The 20,697-nt window shown below is 34.8% G+C and overlaps 2 protein-coding genes across 7 annotated transcripts in view; one reads left to right on the top strand and one right to left on the bottom strand.

Annotated features, from left to right (window-relative positions):
• Positions 1–137: 137 nt before the first annotated feature.
• Positions 138–1,241, bottom strand: LOC120637795 (tRNA-uridine aminocarboxypropyltransferase 1). The gene is made up of 2 exons (XM_039909812.1): positions 954–1,241; positions 138–883 (listed from the first exon to the last, which is right to left on the bottom strand). Exons 1-2 carry the CDS (start codon positions 1,146–1,148, stop codon positions 152–154), a joined length of 927 nt encoding a protein of 308 aa, XP_039765746.1. The 5' UTR covers positions 1,149–1,241; the 3' UTR covers positions 138–151.
• Positions 1,242–2,428: 1,187 nt separating this feature from the next.
• Positions 2,429–20,697, top strand: part of LOC120623493 (probable ubiquitin carboxyl-terminal hydrolase FAF-X) — a 31,186-nt gene continuing 12,917 nt past the window's right edge. For 2 of the 6 annotated variants that reach the window (XM_039889531.1, XM_039889534.1), the window contains exons 1-30: positions 2,429–2,496; positions 3,000–3,072; positions 3,152–3,281; positions 3,560–3,779; positions 3,860–4,015; positions 4,569–4,758; positions 5,297–5,452; positions 5,534–5,687; positions 7,686–7,837; positions 8,346–8,603; positions 8,743–8,841; positions 8,933–9,075; positions 9,950–10,170; positions 10,556–10,686; positions 10,771–10,967; positions 11,058–11,160; positions 12,183–12,351; positions 13,924–14,170; positions 14,231–14,408; positions 14,483–14,599; positions 15,065–15,196; positions 15,369–15,467; positions 15,550–15,698; positions 15,776–15,889; positions 16,051–16,159; positions 16,708–16,861; positions 17,027–17,157; positions 18,014–18,235; positions 19,448–19,609; positions 20,319–20,547. In XM_039889531.1, the coding sequence (XP_039745465.1) occupies positions 3,031–3,072; positions 3,152–3,281; positions 3,560–3,779; positions 3,860–4,015; positions 4,569–4,758; positions 5,297–5,452; positions 5,534–5,687; positions 7,686–7,837; positions 8,346–8,603; positions 8,743–8,841; positions 8,933–9,075; positions 9,950–10,170; positions 10,556–10,686; positions 10,771–10,967; positions 11,058–11,160; positions 12,183–12,351; positions 13,924–14,170; positions 14,231–14,408; positions 14,483–14,599; positions 15,065–15,196; positions 15,369–15,467; positions 15,550–15,698; positions 15,776–15,889; positions 16,051–16,159; positions 16,708–16,861; positions 17,027–17,157; positions 18,014–18,235; positions 19,448–19,609; positions 20,319–20,547 (4,564 nt within the window). In that variant the 5' untranslated portion in view covers positions 2,429–2,496; positions 3,000–3,030. The remainder of the gene's footprint in view (positions 2,497–2,999; positions 3,073–3,151; positions 3,282–3,559; positions 3,780–3,859; positions 4,016–4,568; positions 4,759–5,296; positions 5,453–5,533; positions 5,688–7,685; positions 7,838–8,345; positions 8,604–8,742; positions 8,842–8,932; positions 9,076–9,949; positions 10,171–10,555; positions 10,687–10,770; positions 10,968–11,057; positions 11,161–12,182; positions 12,352–13,923; positions 14,171–14,230; positions 14,409–14,482; positions 14,600–15,064; positions 15,197–15,368; positions 15,468–15,549; positions 15,699–15,775; positions 15,890–16,050; positions 16,160–16,707; positions 16,862–17,026; positions 17,158–18,013; positions 18,236–19,447; positions 19,610–20,318; positions 20,548–20,697) is intronic. The other 4 variants (XM_039889535.1, XM_039889536.1, XM_039889533.1 and 1 more) reach the window with 3 other exon arrangements.

The raw sequence follows: 20,697 nt of genomic DNA on the forward strand, positions 1-20,697 counted from the left end.
ACCTCATTAATTAGAAGTATAATAGAATGAACAGGATGTATGCAATGGTGGAAGGTCTCAGGAGTCAATATGCAACCCAGGAAATTTTACTTTACATTTAAATTGATGGTTAAAATGCTCAAAATAAAAAACAAATATGTATAATTGTGCATTATATTTCTATAGGTCTTTTGTATGCTAACATATCTTCATGTTTATAAAGTGTGTGGAGTTTTTCATACATGTATTTAAAGAAATATAAAAGATCATCATATTGTCCATGGTATGGTTGACAGAAAGTGTGGATCTCTTGACTGTGGATTGGAAAATCAATGGTAAATTCTGAATTATATTCTGCACTTCTTCCCCATGCACATATATGCAACTCTAACAATACCTGGTGCAATGCTTCGATAGTTGAAAGATACCATCTTGGACTTCCCTTTTGGTGTCTCCAAAATTGTGATATCCTTTTTTGTAACACAATTTTTGGTATTTTCTGCAATCTTTCATCACAAAATATTCCTTTGCTCTGATTCCAAGTACTATCAATAAGAAGTAGTCTATCAATTGGTAGTTTGTCCACATGATAAATATCCTCATTGGTGTCATTACCACTGTGATATACTTTAGTCATTAAAGTACCAACGTTATATCCTGGTGGAAGTTCAGCTAAGCGATTTTCTATATAATTATGATCATGTCTGCCAGTGAATAGTTCTCGCACAGTGCATGCTTGAGTTCCTGGGTACAACAGCACTGTCCTTCCATCATTTACATATTCAGGCACATCAGGATATGTATAAACATTAACATCGCCAGGAGCCAACACTGCTGCGTGAGCTGCTGTGCTTTTTCCGTCAATTTCATGCTTATGTTTAATTATATCAACTTTGATCGGCAACTGCAAATAAACAGTGAAATAGATACTTAATAACAATAATATTAAAAAATTGTCAGCCTTATAAACTTACTGTACATCGGGGGATTCGTCCTTCCAATTGAGCAACAGGCACGTAACAGGTGTAACAAAAATACTTGCGAGACTTGCCACATCGGGGACAAGGGCTACGATTAGTTAGATCTTTAAGAATATCTGATTTGGAAATTTTTAAACCATTAAAAGGTTTATCATCACGGTTTCTTGCCTGTGGGCTTTTGGGATTCATTGCCCTATCGACGGTCACCAGTCCTCCTACTACAGCTGATAAATAAGAGAAATTATTAAATTATTTCAGGTTATTTACAAAATTAAAAATCAGTCAAAGACAACATTTTTTTTCTTAAATTACCGTCGACCTTGTCACCAGGGGTAGTCAAAGAGCAATTGTCTGTGGTCTGATAAGTGTTCGGTGGTTTACCGATAAATCAATATTTTTGTTTGATATTCAAACGCAGATAGCAAGAAGCAACACCATTTTCACCACTGACCTACAAATCGAATCGATCTTAAAACTAAATCTAGTATTATTGACGAACACAATGCGATGATGCGAGATCGATATCGATATCGATCTCGCATGTTGGTCTAGCCTATGGAGGGTAGAGGTAAGGAGAGTCATCTGTGTATATGAAAAAGTATCGTCAAAATGTATTAAATTAGGATGGCGCCACATTTGCATCAGGGTAACTCTTAAAAGAAGCGCCAAATATAAATATTGTTAGAGTAGGCTTGAAAAATAAACAAGGAAGTATGGAGATACAAGGAAGTAAGGTTATATTTACCACAATATTTTGTACAACGTAAGTTGTTGAAATTCTCAATAATTAACTACTTTAGTCGATAATGACATTAAATTTTTTAACTCGGCATACTTCAATTCATCTACGATTGCTACATTCATACCATACCCTGTGCATCCACCAGCGCCATTGTGGAGGATTTTTGAACTGTTATTTAGCGCAACAACTGGACACTTTTTCAACTTTTCTCCCATATAAGATGACTCTCCTTACCTCTACCCTCCATAGTCTAGCCTTTGCTAAGTCAAAGAGGATACAAAAATTGTAACATGGCACAGTCATTATAGAAATCCTGAATCACAGACTAATAAAAAAACACTGGTCTGAACTATGTTGATTTTAAAGCTTGTTTTACACTAAAAGTTTACAAGTGGTCTATTTACAAGGCAATCAATCAATGCAATATGAATCATCATTTTTTAATTTCTACGTACTTACTCTAAAATGTATATTACTTAAAACAACTAATAAGCTTGTAGCATATCTATTAAGTGTTAACTGTATCACGACTTTGTACAAAACAATATATGTTTTATATCATTGAAATTTATTTTGGCTTACATAATGTTTAATCCTAAAATTAAAAAATAAAAACTAAAATTCAGAAATAACTAAACTAAGTAAAAAAACTATTTAAAATAACTAACCGAAATCCGATACATCTAATATGTACCTACCCTAAAAATATTTCATCTATTTTCGTTATTACGTCAAAGTGTAGTGCTTATATTTGTGACTTCAAATATTTTTCTGTAATTTAAGTGCAACAATAAGGTAAAGGATTAGCACATAAATAAATTTAAACCATTTTTAACCATTACTAATGTTTAAAAATAGTATTCTTGCAATAATCTTATTGCCTACCTTGTTTAAGACAATGACGCCATTTTGTCGCGCCGGCTGATCGAAATTATGATTTTTAAATAGTTTTTGTTGAGTTCCTTGTGTTAACAATTGTTATTTACTTACGGTATGACAATATTGTAATCTGGGCTTTGCCAGTGATAAATTCTGAACGTAATTTAGTGCGCATACCGATGATGTGAATGTATTGATTAAGTGTGTTCTTCACCGCAAATCTGAATATCAGAAGGGTGTAATTCGCCTTTTTAAGGAACTTAAATTATCGAGATATTTATTTTTTCTCGTTTTAAAATGCCGGTTACGATATCTACTATACTGGAAGAAATTTCACTATTGGAATAAAATATATTGTCTGTTTTCCTAGTTTTAAAATTTTCTGTAAAGAAAATTGGTCCTGACTCTAGTTTTTTCAGGACAGGAAATGATTAGACTTATGTTATAATAATGACAATATCAATGAAGGAACAAGATCAGATGCCTGGGGAGGTCAGTATTTGCTAAGACATAAAATAGCTAATAATAACAATGAAGTAGTGTTATAATTATAATTATTTACAAATTGTAGATGGCATTCCCCGAGGCTAAGTTGAAAGCATTAGAAGAAAAAATATCCCATCCTCGTTGGGTTGTACCAGTTTTGCCTGAACAAGAACTAGAGGCCCTTTTAATTGCTTCAATGGATTTAGCAACAAAAGGTAAACTTTATTTAGTTTTGATCTATTCAATGGTGCTGGTTCTGTTGTTCATAAATCTTTGAACATAACTAAATTGACAGGTTGATTAATGGTATTACGTTTTTCCTGCAAAACATTGAAAAAGAATAGTACTACTTTTGTCTTACTAAAATATCAGTACATCAGTATGGACATCAATATCTGATACATTGATTATTGATTTGGCATTCTTGTAAAAGTTTTATAAATTTATGTTAAATTTATATCATTTATCAATAAAATGAATATTTTTTTGGCAGGTGAAGATGTCAACAATCCACACTGTCAACGCTTTTATAACGATGCACTCACAATATCATTTACCAAGATCTTAACTGATGATGCAGTTTCATCATGGAAAAATAATATTCAGCAATGTGTACGATCAAATTGTGAAAAGCTTATTAAATTATGTGCCATGAAATTAGATGATCCAAGATTTTTACATCTTTTATATATGGTCTTTAATCCAGGCAACAAGTATGCAATTTGTGTTTAAATATAAAAAAAATTTTTTTTGTTAAACTTACAGAATTGCTAAATACTTTTTTATTTTTTAGATTTCATACATTTAATGCATCTAGAACATGTGAAGGTTTATCTATTATAAATATTTCTACAACTGGAGGCCAAGGCTCAACTCAGGAATCTGAAGTGTTTGCAAAGTCACAAGACCATCGTACGCCAAGAGGATGGCTGGTCCATCTTATAAATGTGTATGTATCCAATTCGAGCTAGATTTCTTGCTTGGGCTAAGTGGTTTTTTTTTAGGTAAGGTGGTCAAACATTGTGATCTTATTAGTGGGAGGTCCAGGTTTCAGCCCCTGGCAGAAGCAATTTTATTATTCACAGCCAAAGACTCCTACTTGACCGGAGTATAGACATACTCTAATTAGTTTAACAAGTTAACCAAAGCCAAAGACTCCTACTAACCAGAGTATAGATATACTCTGGTCTAGTAGGAGTCTTTGGCTGTGGCCAGTTACCAACCTACTGGCAAAGACAAGCTGCTAAGCAATAAAGTGTTCTGGTACAATTTTGCATAGAAACCAAATTACATGTATGGGTGTAATATGCCATACTCGTAAAGTTAGCTTGCTACCATCATTGTTTTATCACTTATCATCAGGTGGGATTTAAGTCAATAGCTAACTTGTCACTACAAGTTCAATAATACAATTTCCTGCTCCCAGACCGCTGTAATGTTTCATGCTTGAATGTAAATTTTGTTTGTAATTATTTCTTTTATTTCAATAAATAAAATTTCAGGTTTGGTCAAGCAGGTGGTTTTGTTAAGCTTAGAGAAAGGTTTGAATCGATTATGGGTTTCAAAAAGTCAGATTTGACTGCTTCTATAATTAGTGAAGAGAAAGTTTCCAATGAAATAACAGAAAAAGAATCTGATGAAAATATTGTGAATGTTAATGAAAACATGTCATCCATGACTGATAGTATTGAGGTATGTATGAGTTACTTTAGATGATTTTGATTATAAGTAACAGATATTTGCAGAATGTACATTCAGGATTAGTGATAGTGATAGATGATAGATAGATGATATCACCATTACTATACATTTTTTGCATTTGAATTTACAGATCCAATAGCCAATTCAAGTCTAAGCTTTTTTCAAAACTATATTTTAAATATTACTAAGATAACATAAGTGTTCTATTTTCTATAGTGTGCTGTTGTTTTCTTGACTTAAATTGTTAAACTTTAGTTGATTTATATGAAATGCTTGGGGGAAAGGTATGTCATATATATAAGTATCTACATGATTTGTTTACCTTTTCTTAACAAAAGTAAAACCAAGTGTCATACTGTCAAGTTTTGCTACCTAGCTCAATAAACATGTGACTATCCAATATTGTATTATTTATACATAATAATGACATAAAAGATTTTAGATTGTAGGAAATACTCTTTTTGCCTCTTTTATCTGATACTCTTGTAAATATATATTATTTTTAATTTAATCAAACAAACCTTTACAGAGCTCTTCAACACGCAATGAACAGCCATCATCATTAGAACAATCAATCAGCGGAGAGACTCGTGTTGCTGCTGTGTGGCAACTTCTGCGGCCTTTGGGACTTTGTCATGACCTTCTTACGCCGCACACTGTTACTGTTTACCTGTTACCTGTATTGGTATGTTTTGAAAAGAGATTATATTTTTATAATTGAATGGAATTAACAAAAAATCAAATACATTTTTATAATTTTTCACAGGAATGTATTCCAACTTTATTAGAAAGCCTTACAGATGATGAGCTAAAACGGGAAGCACGCGGCAGCGAGAATAAAACTGACACTGTGTCCTGCTTGATTAGAGCTTGCAAATGTGTTTCCGTCAAAACACCGCAACATCACAGTTTACTTAAATGTAAGTAACTTTATTATTCCTTCTTCTTGTTCTTTAGTATCAGCATAATTTATCTATACGTAATGAAAGGTTGTTACTGCCAAATAAAGATGTATAAAAAAGATATTGTGAGCCTTTTAACTGTGACATGAAGATCTTTAATATGCATTCAGAAATCTAATGTATGCTAATAATGTAAATGTAAATAATAATAATGTATGTAATATCTGATTATGGACAAAGTGTCTTTGTCCATAATCAGATATTTGCTGTTAACGTTGTAATGTAATACAAGTTTAATCTTTAAACATATTAACAAGCTATAATTATTAGTGCTAAACCGGCCATAAAATTATTTAATTATCTTAAACTAACCAGTTAAGTTAATTAACTAGTTAACCGGTTAATTGGTTAAAATTTTCAAATTTTCTCACTAATATATTGAAAATTGTTACCCAGAATGATTAATTTGCAAAACATTTGTTAATAGTAAATAAATAATTTATTAGAGACCATTTTTAAACATCAAACACAAATGATTTGTTACTATTCAAAATGATTTGTTATTATTTAGTAAATCTGGTGTTTATTTATTAAATATTAACAAATCATTTAATGATATATATTAACAAATCCTCTGTCGATATTTGTTTACAAATCTATAAGTTTAGTAACTTTTAAAAGTTTTAATTATATTTACAAGAAATTTCGCGATTTTGATACAGAAATATCAATAAGTTTGCTGATTGCGAAGATAAGCAACTTCTTTTTTAACTGATTAACCGTTTAGCCGGTTAACTAGTTAAGTTAACTAATTTAACCGGTTAACTAGTTAATTAATTTAACCGGTTTGTTTAAGTTAATTAGTTGGCTGCTGAACTAATTAACCTGCTTAAATTTTATGGTCGGTTTAACCGGCCAAATTGTACAGCACTAATAATGATTTACTTAGACATACTGTGCATATTGTGCAGTTTTTTTTACAAAAGAAAGTGTTGAGTATAATCATTTTTTTTAACAACATTTTATCTTATGTTTATTATGCTTAAGGAAAGATATTAATGATGATGTTATTTTATGAAATCTGACTAACATAATAATTGAAAATTTACAAGACTATATCAAATTAAGATTAACTTTTTCAGTTGTTGGATATATTTCTAATAACTACATCCATAATTCTTAAATTTATTATAATTTTTTTGCTCATGTATGATCATTTACTTATTGATATTCCATATGCGGAATTTGCAATGTACATTTTTATTTTTCTTCCGCGCTAGTTTGTTTCGATTGTAGGTGTTTTATAATTTTTTTACGTAATAGTTGATGGAAGATGGTTGAGAAGATTTTATGTAGAGCTGAGGCCAGTTGGGGACCCTGTAGCTGCTTAGGGGCGGTGTTTGACCCTCTCCTGAGCTGCTACATCGTTCCTCGCTGTGACCTGCAATCGTCGCTACGTCCTGCAATCCTGGCCGCGATCATTGCTACAACTGGTTAAACATGTCTACCTCCTAGACATGAATTTTAATGTAGATCTCAGTCTAAAACATCAAAGTCTCATGTCTAAAACAGACATTACAATTTGAATGTCTTTATTATTATTTTTTTATGTTTAAAATTTAAAGTTGTGATATACCTGTGAAATTAGTATTGCTTGTGTAATTATAAGTATGATTTCTTTGATCTAGTTGCTATATCATAAGGGTACGCACGATTGAAGTTGGCAGGACTAAAACCACAATATTCTTCGGCATGCCAATGATACAGTTCCCTTGTATAATAAGATGAGGAAATATAATTTTTGGTATAAAGCATAACATGTCCAGAATATTCAAATTTTGGCCTTTAAATAAATTTCTGTAAACAATATCTGTGGAGCATTTCCCATTCTGTTGCCACAGTGTTATTCCGAACGCAGCCTATCCAAGATATTCTTAGCGCGTACACCATCATCTTCAAAAGTCTTTATATTGTTTTATTGGCTAATAATAATGGCGTTATTTTTTTTTTTTGCAGCATTAGAAATGTTCAGATTAAAGATGATCTTAAGATTGCTACAAATGTCATCGTTCAATGGAAAAATGTCGGCTTTAAATGAAATAAATCAACTTATCAGTACAATTTCACAACAGCCTAAACCAGAATGGCTTACGCCAGCGGTGATTACGGTATGCTTTATTTGTTTTTACTGGATAATACTACTGAGTTTACTATCCACTTAAAATACTCCAGAGGGCTTACTAGCATCGCTTAAACTAGTATTATTTTAATAATGTTGACGCCCATATTTTAGGGATGGCACGGTAAACTATACTTCTTTAAGTAACGGCAGTAAGCTCTCAGGGACCGTTCTTGGCTCTTCACAAATATTTTGCAAATGTCTGGTATAGGAAGAATATACTGCTGGAGCGCGCTATTATCAAGTGAACATGTATGCCAGAAACTCTGATTTGAGTGTGTTTCTGCCACCAGATTGAAACAGTCTCTTAACTATGGAATAAATTTGATTTGATTCGTTTTAGTTACCCTAACATATAATATATATCTAGTATGAATCAACTATCAAATTTATCCCATAGATAACATATCAAATATATTCAATAAGCGAATTATTTGTCGATTGAATTATCATCGTCATTAATATACTATGGGTAATTTATGTATTTTTTTTTTTAGAATTGGATTCGCGAAAATAAAGTTGTAGATATAGTATTACGAGATTCACTGCACCAGCCTCAGTATGTGGATAGACTAGAGAAAATGCTTAGGTTTATGATCAAAGAGAACTCACTCACTAGGGAAGATTTGGATGCGATATGGCGAGCTCAACAAGGAAAGCATGAGGCAATAGTGAAAAATCTTCACGACCTATTAGCAAAATTGGCATGGGACTTCACACCGGACCAGTTAGATCATTTATTTGATTGTTTTAAGGTAAAATTATCTAAGAAATTTGATAATATCTAAGATATCGAAAACATACAAAATAAATTTATAATATACTAAGCCTTTGTTCTATTGGTATAATTAAAAACAAATATTGTAACTAACAAATTATTATGTTAATCAATAGGCAAGTTGGGCGACATCTAGTAAGAAACAGAGCGATAAGTTATTGGAAGTCATACGAAGGCTGGCAGAAGATGATAAAAATGGTGTAATGGCTAACAAAGTAAGTGACTATTAAATTTTAACGTAATTTTGCGCATTAACTAATAAGTTATGTATACTTGTCCTTATTTTAGTCGAATTTTAATTTACAGGTTTTGGTATTGTTTTGGAATTTGGCGCATTCGGATGAAGTGTGTACGGAAATCATGGATGTGGCGCTGGTGAATTTAATTAAAATACTCGATTACAGCTGTAGTCAGGATCGCGATGCTCAAAAAACTTTATGGCTAGATAAGTACGTATATAATTTATGGTTTTGCAATTTGAAACTTTATATGATTGAAAATTCAGTTCCTGCCGCCGTTATCATTTCTCTGGCCTCTTGTAAACCCTAGTTATAACAGGATGTGCCATTGATTGTTACATATCAAGTGACAGGACATGGGGCTCTTGCACTTACTTCCCGCGATCGTATGTGAGCGGACTCCAGTTTACTGTGTTCCCTCTGTGATGAGTAGTTGAGTTGAGCCTCTGTTGCTATTCGAGCTCACATCCGGTTACCCGCATGCTCGCATCTTGAATAACCTTCTGCCTTCTGAATCCTGACTTAACTTAAATCATAGCTGGTGTGATTAAAGACAAGAGTTTGTCTTTATTTAAACAAAATATAAACTATATACAGGGTTAAATAAAAAATTGCAAAAAGCTCTTCGGGCTTGTATTACCTATCATTCAAATTAACAACTTTTGTTCTACGACTTTTTAAAAGTCAGTATTAATTTATTCCATGTATAAAAATTAATAAATCATGTTATTTCTGTAAAGTGACATTACATGTGAATCGAATATGTCGCGTAATCAGTGACCGCACGATAGGGTCGTGGTTCGCGCGCTATTGTCGATGTTGCAGTAGGTACAGAGTAGTAACAAGTAGAGTATCTATGTAAAACATTGAATATTTTATATTTCATAAACTATAGAGAGAAAAAAAGTTGTAGAATAAAAGTAGTTTGTTTTTATGTAAACAACTACAGTCCGAGAGCTTTCTGGAATTTTTTATTGAACCCCGTATTCATTTAATCGAGCTATGAACTGCCCAGTTCATAGAAGCATGATTCCTCTGTGAAATGAGTAGTTATAGCTTTTAAGCAGCGGAAAGCCTGTCTCAGATGCGTGGAGGAGTTGAAGAGCAACGAAAAGTGGGTGCTGCCGGCGCTTAAGATGATGCGCGAAATTTGTTGTCTGTACGAGGTTGCGGGAAATTCGGGAGTACGACCCCATGTGACGCGCCAAGAGCTCATCGACCGCCTACAGACGCAACACTCTCTCGTGATACTCGTCACTGACTCACTCACGCTATATATGGATGCTGTTCGGACCAAGTTAACTGGTAAGACGATATAAGAATAGTGTAATGAATGATCTAAAGCCATGTTTACAGCAAAACCTGTAACATAAATTAAAAACGTGTTAATAAAGTTACTTTTGAAGTCTATTTGCAGAAAAATTATTGTTAAGAGTTTTTTATATCTATACATTGCTGCATTGACGTAAGCCTTTATTGCACAGCATTATTTTATTTCAAATGTAGTGCAAAATGTGTATAACTACGTCTACGTCGGATCACATTTTTACTCATTTATATCTTAATGTTGAAGTTTATTTACAAGGTGTTTTGTAGTAAGTACATAAGACCTATTTCACATGACCATCCTGTATCAACTCTTTATCGACGTAGAATAACAAGTTACTTTTTAAACTTATATTTCTTACAGAAGAGGGAGAAATAGACTGGGATAATTGGCTGCCAGATGGAAGATACCCACACGCAGCGCAAGTTCACGAACGCCTTAGTTTCCTTAGGTTTTTGCTGAAAGATGGACAGTTATGGCTGTGTGCTGAACAAGTAATTTTTTTTAAATTTTATTTATTATAGTATTGATATTTATATTAGCTAAGGTATACATCAATAACATTTTCTTGTTTACAGGCGAAGCAAATTTGGATATGCTTAGCTGAAAGGCCGGCGCACCTCGGGGATCGTGAAGCATGTTTTCGCTGGTTTAGCAAACTAATGGGGGAAGAACCAGATTTGGATCCCAATATTAATCTGCATTTTTTTCGTTGTAATATTATGACACTCCCGCCGAATCTTTTAACGCACTCTGGTATCAAATGTTTCGAGAGGTAATAAATAAAAATATTAATTTTAATTCACTTATTATTTAATAGTCTTTTGGCATTAACAACTGCAACATATGAAATGTATTGTTTCAGATTTTTTAAAGCTGTCAATTCCAAAGAAGGCAAACTTAAGGTTAAACGTCGTGGTTTTTTACTTAATGATGCTGATCTCATAGGATTAGATTATTTATGGAGGGTGAGTAGTAGTGTACAAAAAACTATATTCTTTGTTATTAATCAGTCAGCCTTAAGTCTAACAAGGCATGAGATATCCCAAAAAAAACTGAAATAGGGGATGGATTGAACCGATTCAAGAAAAACGAAATGAGCGAAAACCTTATAAACAAATTTTATTCCAATAATTTAGCATTGGGAAGAAATTTATATATGGGAAGAATTTTTTTTTAACGACGTGACTGCGATACCTTTCTTTTTCATTATAAACTATTCATTATAAAGATTTCCAAAGGCAGAGTCAATCCTGCGCTTCATTGCAATCAGATCTGTTTTTTTGTACTCTGACTGAACTCACAAAGGATGCTCTGTGGTGCATTTGTTACATTGACAAAGTTTAGTGTTTAGGTGGGTATCAGTATCTACGCTAGTGCATTAGGAAAATTGTTGTAATACTAGTCGTAAGTTAAAAAGAAATATATAAATAAATATGTGATCATCATCATCATTATGATTGGGACGGCCGAGTGGCGCAGTGGGCAGCGACCCTGCTTTCTGAGTCCAAGGTCGTGGGTTCGATTCCCACAACTGGAAAATGTTTGTGTGATGCACATGAATGTTTTTCAGTGTCTGGGTGTTTATCTGTATATTATAAGTATAAATGTGTATTATATTCATAAAAAAATATTCATCAGCTATCTTAGTACCCATAACACAAGCTACGCTTAATTTGGGGCTAGATGGCGATGTGCGTTTTGTCATAGAATATTTATGTAATTAACTTCAAACATTATTTTATGCGATAAAGACAACAATCGCCTTCGCCCGCGTGTGTTCTGTTACCCTAATGGGGATCCACAGGCCAATCTATCTTTAGCTGCATTAACAAGAAAGTCTAGGTGCCGTGGGGGACGACAGGCTAGAAAACAGTTTTCACTTACCCTCCTGTTGCCGCAGGCGGCGGTCGTACGAGGCGACTTAGAGATTATGAAGTGTACATTCTCCGACATGATAAACAACCAGTTGTGTTTCTTGGTTGCAAAGGTAATAACGGAATGCGATGACGACATATCCGCGCGCGGTATCGAGCTGCTCCGCGAGGTGTGCACCTGTACGGGCCCCGCGCTGTCCACCGCACAGCACCACGAGGCGTTCCTCACGCACTGCTGCGCGAGCACCCAGCGCCTGCAGAAAGACATGGAGATGCAGCCGGGTATGTCACCGTAAGACATTGACACTGTATATCCAATGCCCGTTTTCACTAAACCTAGGAAACGCTTAAATCGGATGCCTTGTGATTTGGGTGATGGGAACTTTCCATCAACTCTTCTTCAAGGTTGCCTGACAGCAGTGGCGTGCATAGAGGGTGTGCACAGGGTTCGCACAGGTTATGCAGATTATATAAAATGAAGAAAATGGCCAGTATGTGTTATAAATACTTAAGGGTAGGCTTTTTATAACTCTTACAATGCCTATCCTTAAGTTTTTTAGAACTCGTACTTAGCATTTTCTTCATTGTATATGATCTGCATACCCTGTGCATACCCTCTATGCACGCCACTGCCTGACAGAGATCGCCACTAAACGATAAGGCCGCCTTTTAAATACTGCTTCTGACTGTGTTTTTTTTTTATTCTTCTTCTGTATTTTTTGTGTACAAATAAATAAAAAATCATCGCCATTATCGATAGGGCTCGGGTCTACTCTCAGAGTGAGAAGGGTGAGTGGGTAGACTTCCGTTGAGAACATTATCGAAAACTCTCAGGCATTAAGGTTTACTCATGATGTTTTCTTTCACAGTTTAAAGCAAGTGCTATTTAAAATTGCTTAAATTAATAACGCACATAAGTCCGAAAAGTCAGTGGTGCGTGCCGGGCTTGGAACTGTGTCCACCCTCTAGGCTATCACCGCTCCTAACGCATCATCTAAGGGTTAATAGACCCTTAGATGATGCGTTAGGCGCCATCTAAAGTTACGACACCGATTCGGGGGTGCGTGACTTTAAGGGAACTCGTAAACGGACAATTGGCAGATGAAAAAAATATATAAATTCGGTTTTTTTTAATAACCTTAAATCTAAACGAAAAATGAAAAATATTATAATAAAAACATAAAATACCACCCGCACCTTGTGGCACGAATCATAGACAAGGTTACATGGGTTCTCTAGCGAAAATCGATTGGTTAAAGACAAGGTAGTGAAAACGGGCATAAGTGCTTCGAATACCTACTATATTTAGGAGGTAGATGATAAACAAAAAGAAAGTAAGTAAGTTTCCTGTAATGCAGCGGCCGCGCCGTGTGCGTTTGCACATTAAACATTGATCAGGACACTTGGCGCCGACTATTTGAATTGTTGAAAATTGTAGATAGTCAATGGATTGAGCTGTTATTTATTAACAGCCTAAAACTATGTCGTAAGAGCTTTTGAGTTTTATACCGATTAGGGTAATGGGTTTAGTTTAACTATGAGAATAACCACTAGGAGAGATTGCATTCTAGGTTTAACTTGTAGATGAAAGAAAGGGGATCCTGTGGCTAGGTACTATCACTTGTTAAAAAAACATGTTTATACTTTAAAAACCTGAACTCTTATCTGTTACATTTTGATAAATCTTGCTTTAAAAAAAATCATGTAAAATATTATCGGCTTGCAATCCAAAGTCTAGAAATGCAAAGAAGTTGGATAACATTGAAAAAATCTTTATGTAATTATGAACGGTTTTCGAATATTTAAACTATTCAAATCTCAGTGTATATTAACTTGTACTGTGTTTTTTTATAGATGCGACGGAATGTTGTACTCGCATGTGTAGAGTAATTCGTGCCATACAAGAATATATAAACGAATGTGACAGGAGGTTCACATCGGAACGACAAATACTTCCAATTTATAGGTCGGGCAGAGGGAGGCAATGTACTATAATAGTGCGGTTTAATTTTCAAACAGGCCAAAGACAAATTGATGATATAGAAATATTTTCACATTCAAACGAGACGCTACATTCATTACGCGCGGCTGTTCAGAGAAGGTACTGAATAAACAACCTTTATTTCATAACTTTACCGTCATTCAACCTTTTTGATTTAAGTTTACTCTACTCTTTCAGACTAAAATCTATGACTGAGGGCAACAGCAACAGTAAAGCAACAGAAATGTATGTAAATAAGCTAGAGCTTTATGTAAACGGAGAACTTTTGGACACCAGTCACGACCGCAAAATACTCTCACAAATACCTCTTAGGGACAAAACTGTGATTGTTGCTAAGGTTGGATAAACTTTTACATATTCTCTTTTTTTAAACATGATAAGAACTTTTGTTAACCCGAGTTTTAATTGTAGGTTTATGACGGGCCAGTGTGTGGCAGCGGAGGCTGTGGGTCATCGAACGAGTCGAGCAGTGACTCCAGCACTTCATCACCATCATCGCCTTCTGCTGAACATGCATTGCCGGGCGTTGTTAGTATTACCATACATTTTAGTTGAAATATATGGATTTTTGAATATATTAAATAATTAAAATTAAAATAAAAAAAAAGTTTATTTCGGTGAAACAAAGTGGTATCAATATATCGCTGAAGTCTTCTTTTAAGAGTAGTCTTCTTCTTTCTTTCTCTGGGCTTGTCTCCGTACTTGGTCGGCCGGAACCTTCCGTTGTACGTAGCAAGTTAAGAGTAGTATTCCGACCCTTGTGTCAGAAGACTCTGCTTTTCCATTACAATTAAAATAAACTTAACAAACACAATAAATTACAATAAAAGGACGGTAGGTATACAAACAAAACAAGATATACAATGATATAACAAAAGTATAGACATGTTATATAGAAATTCAGTTGTTTATAAAAATTAAAACCTATTTAATATACAAAATAAACTATTACTATATAATAACTATTGATAACCTTATATATTTCTTTTGCAGATTTTCGCCCAAGGCTCGTGGTATCTTCCTTTTATTTTAGAGTTAGAACATATAGGTATAACTAAATCACACGCCCCACTGACAGAAGCTGCGCATCTGTTATCACAAATCTGCCCTAGTCATAAACAAACGGTACATAAAATTCTATTATAAGTTTTGACATATATATAATATGTTAACAACAGTATTTATTATTATTAATATATAAAAAAAAAATTAATTAATAATAAAATATTAATTAATAAAAAATAAAAAAAATAACAACAGTAAGTGTTGTTTATTTCATTTTTGAATACATTTTCAGGTGGATAAATTAACAGAAGCGCTACTAAGTCGCGAGGATACTACGTTAAGAGACATGCTTTATGGACCTGCCCCACCCACCGTTGCATATAATGTTGAGGTGAGTATAATAAATCCCACAATGGAATACTGTGCTAATGTCTATTTTCTGTATAGAATTTTTAGACTTTGCGCTTTTGCAGGTTCTTTATAGCATGGTAATGCCATCCTCCGAAACGAGATTAGAGCGCAGCAGAAGTTTTCAGTTGGCATGTGTCAAGAAAGCTCCACTTTTAGTACAATGTTTGTCTGATAATGAGTTCTTGAAGGATGCTGCCCCACACACCCGAAGGTATGCTTAATTCTTAGAAAGATTTTCTTTTAATGCTCAATAATTTTAAAGTCCTCATTTTATCCGTATCCTTTCAGAGTTGGCTATTTGGCATTGGTGAGATTAGTGAAATTGGCTCTATACACATTAGGACACCTTTTTGAAATTCTAGCACCGGATGGCTCTGATACAAATGTGGATAAAGATTTCAGGTATTTTAATTTTTTTTTTGTGTGCCGAATTGTATACACTGTGTTACATTTTATAGTACTTTATTATATTCTGTTTTGTGTACAAGAAAAGTGTATTCATTAATTTGTCATATATACAAATTCAATTGTAGATGCATAACTAATGTATTCGTTTTTTGCAGGATGGATGTAACGATATTACGCGAAGCACTACAAACAGTTCCTAATCACAATTGTGAGCTTGTTGTTAAAGCTATAGCAGAGAAATTAGCAAATACGCTGGGTGAACAGGTATTATAAATTTGTATTTCTCTAAAGCAGAGTTTTAAATAGACCCGCGTCCACTGTCCATATAACCCACGTCGAACCAATTCCACTCGATTTATTTCACGTGTTGAGCGCATTGAGTGTATATTTTTTTTGTTTTAGATATCTCTATGTCTATTAAACAACGCACTAGCATGCATAAGTATATTTCATAAGGAATCAATCATCCTGTAAAAATATTAAATGAAAGAAGCGTATTTATTTTTCCATATAGACTAAATCAAAACATTCTAAGTTTTTACTTATTGCAATCCTTGTGTAGTTAAAAGACCGACACGTGCATAGTACCTACCCGACGCGTACCTAATAAATGAATTGATTTTACTTTTGCTGGTGTGTTAGGGCAGTATCTGATTTTTTTCAGTAAAAGCTATGGCAATGATTTACTCAAAAACTAGCGTTTCGGTTTCACAGATAATTTTCAGATACAGTAAATAATGTACCTCTAAAGCCTCTAAAGTATTATTTCGGTTTTTATTCACACGTTGTGTATAAATGCTATATTTTAACAGATGGTAACAAGTAGTGAGGACAGCGATTCAGTTTCATCGTTGGTATGGTGGCGCGTGCCTACTACAGCCACGGTACGCGCTCTGTACGGTCTCGCTAACTCTGTGGCGCAGCCCTCCGAAGAGACCGGATTAGTACATTCTGATGACGTCATATGTAAGTTGAGGTTAATTAATCACTGTAAAGTTTAGTTAACGAAATCTGGGCCAATTCGTAAACTACCACCATTTTACAACTCCAATTTAATTTTGAACTCACCAATTAATATTATATTTTATATTCAATGTTTCCTTTTTTTTTAATCCAAAGATTTTTTTTCAGTGGTCCGAGAATGCATGGAAGTTGTTACCATATGCATGGCGTTGGGAGGTGGGCATTTAGAATCTCTTCTTCACGAAACCTGGTGGCAAGACACAGCTTTGTACTTAATGATAGACTGCCCAAATCCTCCGGTGAGTAACCTTAATTTTTTTATTTTGGTGTTATTATTTAAAATAAATAAATGATAAGTACAAGGTACACAAGTCCTAAATAAATATATTAAATGTTATCAAATTCTAAATAAATGCACACGAATAATTCTTTAACTAACAGTTACTTTTAGGTCTTTATAGATAGTTATAGATTAAAACTTTAGTTTAATCATTGGTTCATAAGGAATATGTGAAATTCTAGCTCATTATTTTGGACATTTTTATTTATAATAACAGCGGACCCCCGGTAATCTAACAAACATTTTGCAGGGCACTGTCGAACTATCGAATTTCTCTGATTATATGGTACTAAGAAACTATAGTTCGGATTTTTTTTACAAGAGTGTACCTTGTAATCTTACAAATTAAATACAAACGGTTTAAACCCTTCTAATTCTGAGACCTGTGTCTGTAGTGGGCCGTTAATTGGTTGATATGATGATGATGATGAATTAAATATCACTTGCTTCAACGGTAAAGGAAAACATCTTGAGGAAACCTGCATGTCTGAGAGTTGTCCATAATGTTATCATGGGCGTGTGAAGTCTACCAACCACAAGCACCTATTTGTTCTCGCTCTTGTTGTCCCAATCAGAGATCGCTTTTAAGCGATAAGGCCGCCTTTTTTATTCTACTCCAGTTTTTGTGTTTCTCTCTATTCGTCCTTTTTTTCCTAGCTGTGTAGTGGTGTACAAATACAGAGTTTAAATAATACCAATTCGCACTTGGCCAGTGTGGGTGGACTACGATCTAAATCCTTCTAATTCTGTGAGGAGACCCGTGCTTTGTAGTGGGTCGGTAATGGGTTGGTATTGATGAAGATTATGGTTGCTAGGTGCGAGTGTCGTGCGCCGAACAACTGCTTGCGATGTGCGCGTGGGGCGGTGGGGGCGGTGCACGAGGGGCGTTGGCGGCGCTGGGGGGAGCGGGCGGCGCCGCGGCTGAATCGCGCCTCACGTTACACGCCCGCCACGCGCAGCAGTTCTTGCAGCTGTTATGTCGCCTCGTCTCGCTAGCCGGGCCCACCTCGCGCACCTTGGACGACTTAGCTATTGAGGTATTTTTTTTAAATTACGTAATACTTTTATATTATATAACTAGCTGTCCCGGCGAACTTCGTACCGCGGATATTTTTTTTTATTTTTATGAATGTTATATTTTAATACTTATTATACTATTCCGGTCTAAGAGGAATCCAAAAAATCAAATATCAAAAAAAAATATCCAGCCGTTCTTGAGTTATAAATGGTCTAACTAACACAACTTTATTTTATATATATAGATTTTACAGCATACCCATAGTTCTTAAGCGTCGCTCTGTTAGTGCCTATCGTCCAAACGTCACGTCTGGCTTCACGGAAGATCAGAGCTGGGACTTTAACAGACACAGCAAACATGCTGAGTGAAGACCATTTTGGGATCCCACCGTACCTAGCATTGTGGTGTAGCCTATAAGTTGTATTTTAATTTTAGTGTGTGTATAAACACACAATAGTTTTTCCTTTCTTTGTAAAAAAGAAACAGAAACTTATACTAATATATGAAGCTGAAGAGTTTGTTTACTTAAACGTTGATATCAGGAACTACTGGTCTGATTTGAAAAATTATTTCAGTGTTGGATAGCCCATTTATCGAGGAAGGCTATATATTATCACGCCAACACTAATTAGATCATAGCACCAATGAAGAATGCTTCAAAATCGGGGGGTTTATTTTTTTGCTTTTTAGAGCTTCCGCTGCGTTCGCTGCGTAAACGGTTAAAGATTCTATTAAATCATGTATGACAAAGTTGTTCCCATTTAAAAGTTGCGACAGTGTGGGTCTTTGTCTCGCACCGATAAAATTTTGCGAGCGCGCTGTTTAGACTATATAGGAATTTACCACAATATCAAGAGCTTCGAACTACTGGATCTCCTATTTATATCTTGCTACAAATGAACGGACTAATAATTTTTTATTTGTATTCGATTGACACGCGAAAGGAAATGCAGGTAGTTCTGCTTGACTACTCAAAACGATACACATTTCGTGGATAGAATGCATCGGTTGCTCAATAGACTTTCTCGCGCATGAGGCATCAGTTAAGTATTCCTTTGATTTTTTTCTGTCGCACTCCCTATGCAACTGTAACTTACGTGGTGACAGTCCGCTTCGTGAACCCAAAATTTTACGTTAGACACCAAAAGATAGGTAGTCAGCTGATACAATCTGTCGAGAGTTTGAGGACTTTAATGTAGGCTTATTCTTTTAAATACCATTTTTTTTATAGGTTGAATGGCTCAGAACAGTAAAAAAGAATCCTGCAATATTGGACGACACATTACTGGAGGGACATTTGAATCTTACCAAAGAACTATTTACGCATGTACCGGCACAGGTGAAATTTCAATATGGTGCTCATCCTGACCACAAGGACTCGGGATTGATTAAGGTAAATAAATTTCCATTTTATTTTTATAACTTTCGATGATTTATTTTATCGATATCCCGGTGGTGGCTAAAAAGTTGATGGTCCAAAGTACAGTAGGGCTGAATAATATATTTAACTGGTCAAGCGATCTACTTAGAATTCGATGGGGTTTGCTAAATGAAATATCCTATTGGAAAAAGATTTATATGTTAACTGTTAAATTTTTCTTTCAAAAAATCGTTGTTTTTCCTAATAAAGTTCCTTAACGCGGCTTGCGGAGCAACGTGGAGTTAACCGACATAGCATCTCGTAAGGAAAAACATAATTTCCCTACTTGCTAGTCTTTCTTTTCCGACCTTAGTAGTTCGGATATTATTGTTTTCCTATGGCAAGAATGGAGCTAAAACATTCGTTTCTGACAGAGAGGTCTCCCAATCGAACACGTTTTTTTATTAATAAATATTTAAACTCACGTCACTACAAACTCACGTAAACTACTTCATGTGACTTATATTTATTGGAATTTAGTAATAAGGCGAGGGCGACTGTAATCTCTGACTTTGAATGTGTTTTTTTTACAAATGCACTGATAATTTTGTACCCTAATCAATAACAAGTTTTAAAAAATATAGCTTAAGGTGCGAATAATCTATAAACTATGTAATATTTTGTCAAGTAATAAAAAAATAAATAACTGTGGCCTTAAACCATTACTAAAAATTATTTAAAGGAAGTGACAACGGAGTTTCTGTGGCCGTACTCGTGGGCATGGTGTCGCATGGGCGCAGTGGGCGAGGGTTCCTCCGAGAGCAGGGACGCCGAGGAAGAGGGCGTAGTGCCTCTGTGTCGAACGGCGGGTGCCGCCGCGGCCGCAACCGACCTCCTGCTGGCGCTGGTACACGCCTGCGTGCCAAACATGGCTGCGCTTGCTAACCTGCTCGAGCAGATGTTCTACAGTGGTGAGTTTGACAATGCGATTAGTTTAACTGATTTCAGTGGCGTGCATATAGGGTATGCAGATGAAAATAAAGGAAAACTCTAGTACGAGTTATAAAAACTTAAGGTTAGGCTTTTTATAACTCTTACAATGACATTTTATCTGCATACCC

The sequence above is a fragment of the Pararge aegeria genome, chromosome 4 (genome assembly GCF_905163445.1).
Source record: "Pararge aegeria chromosome 4, ilParAegt1.1, whole genome shotgun sequence".
In the NCBI taxonomy this organism is placed as follows: domain Eukaryota; kingdom Metazoa; phylum Arthropoda; class Insecta; order Lepidoptera; family Nymphalidae; genus Pararge; species Pararge aegeria.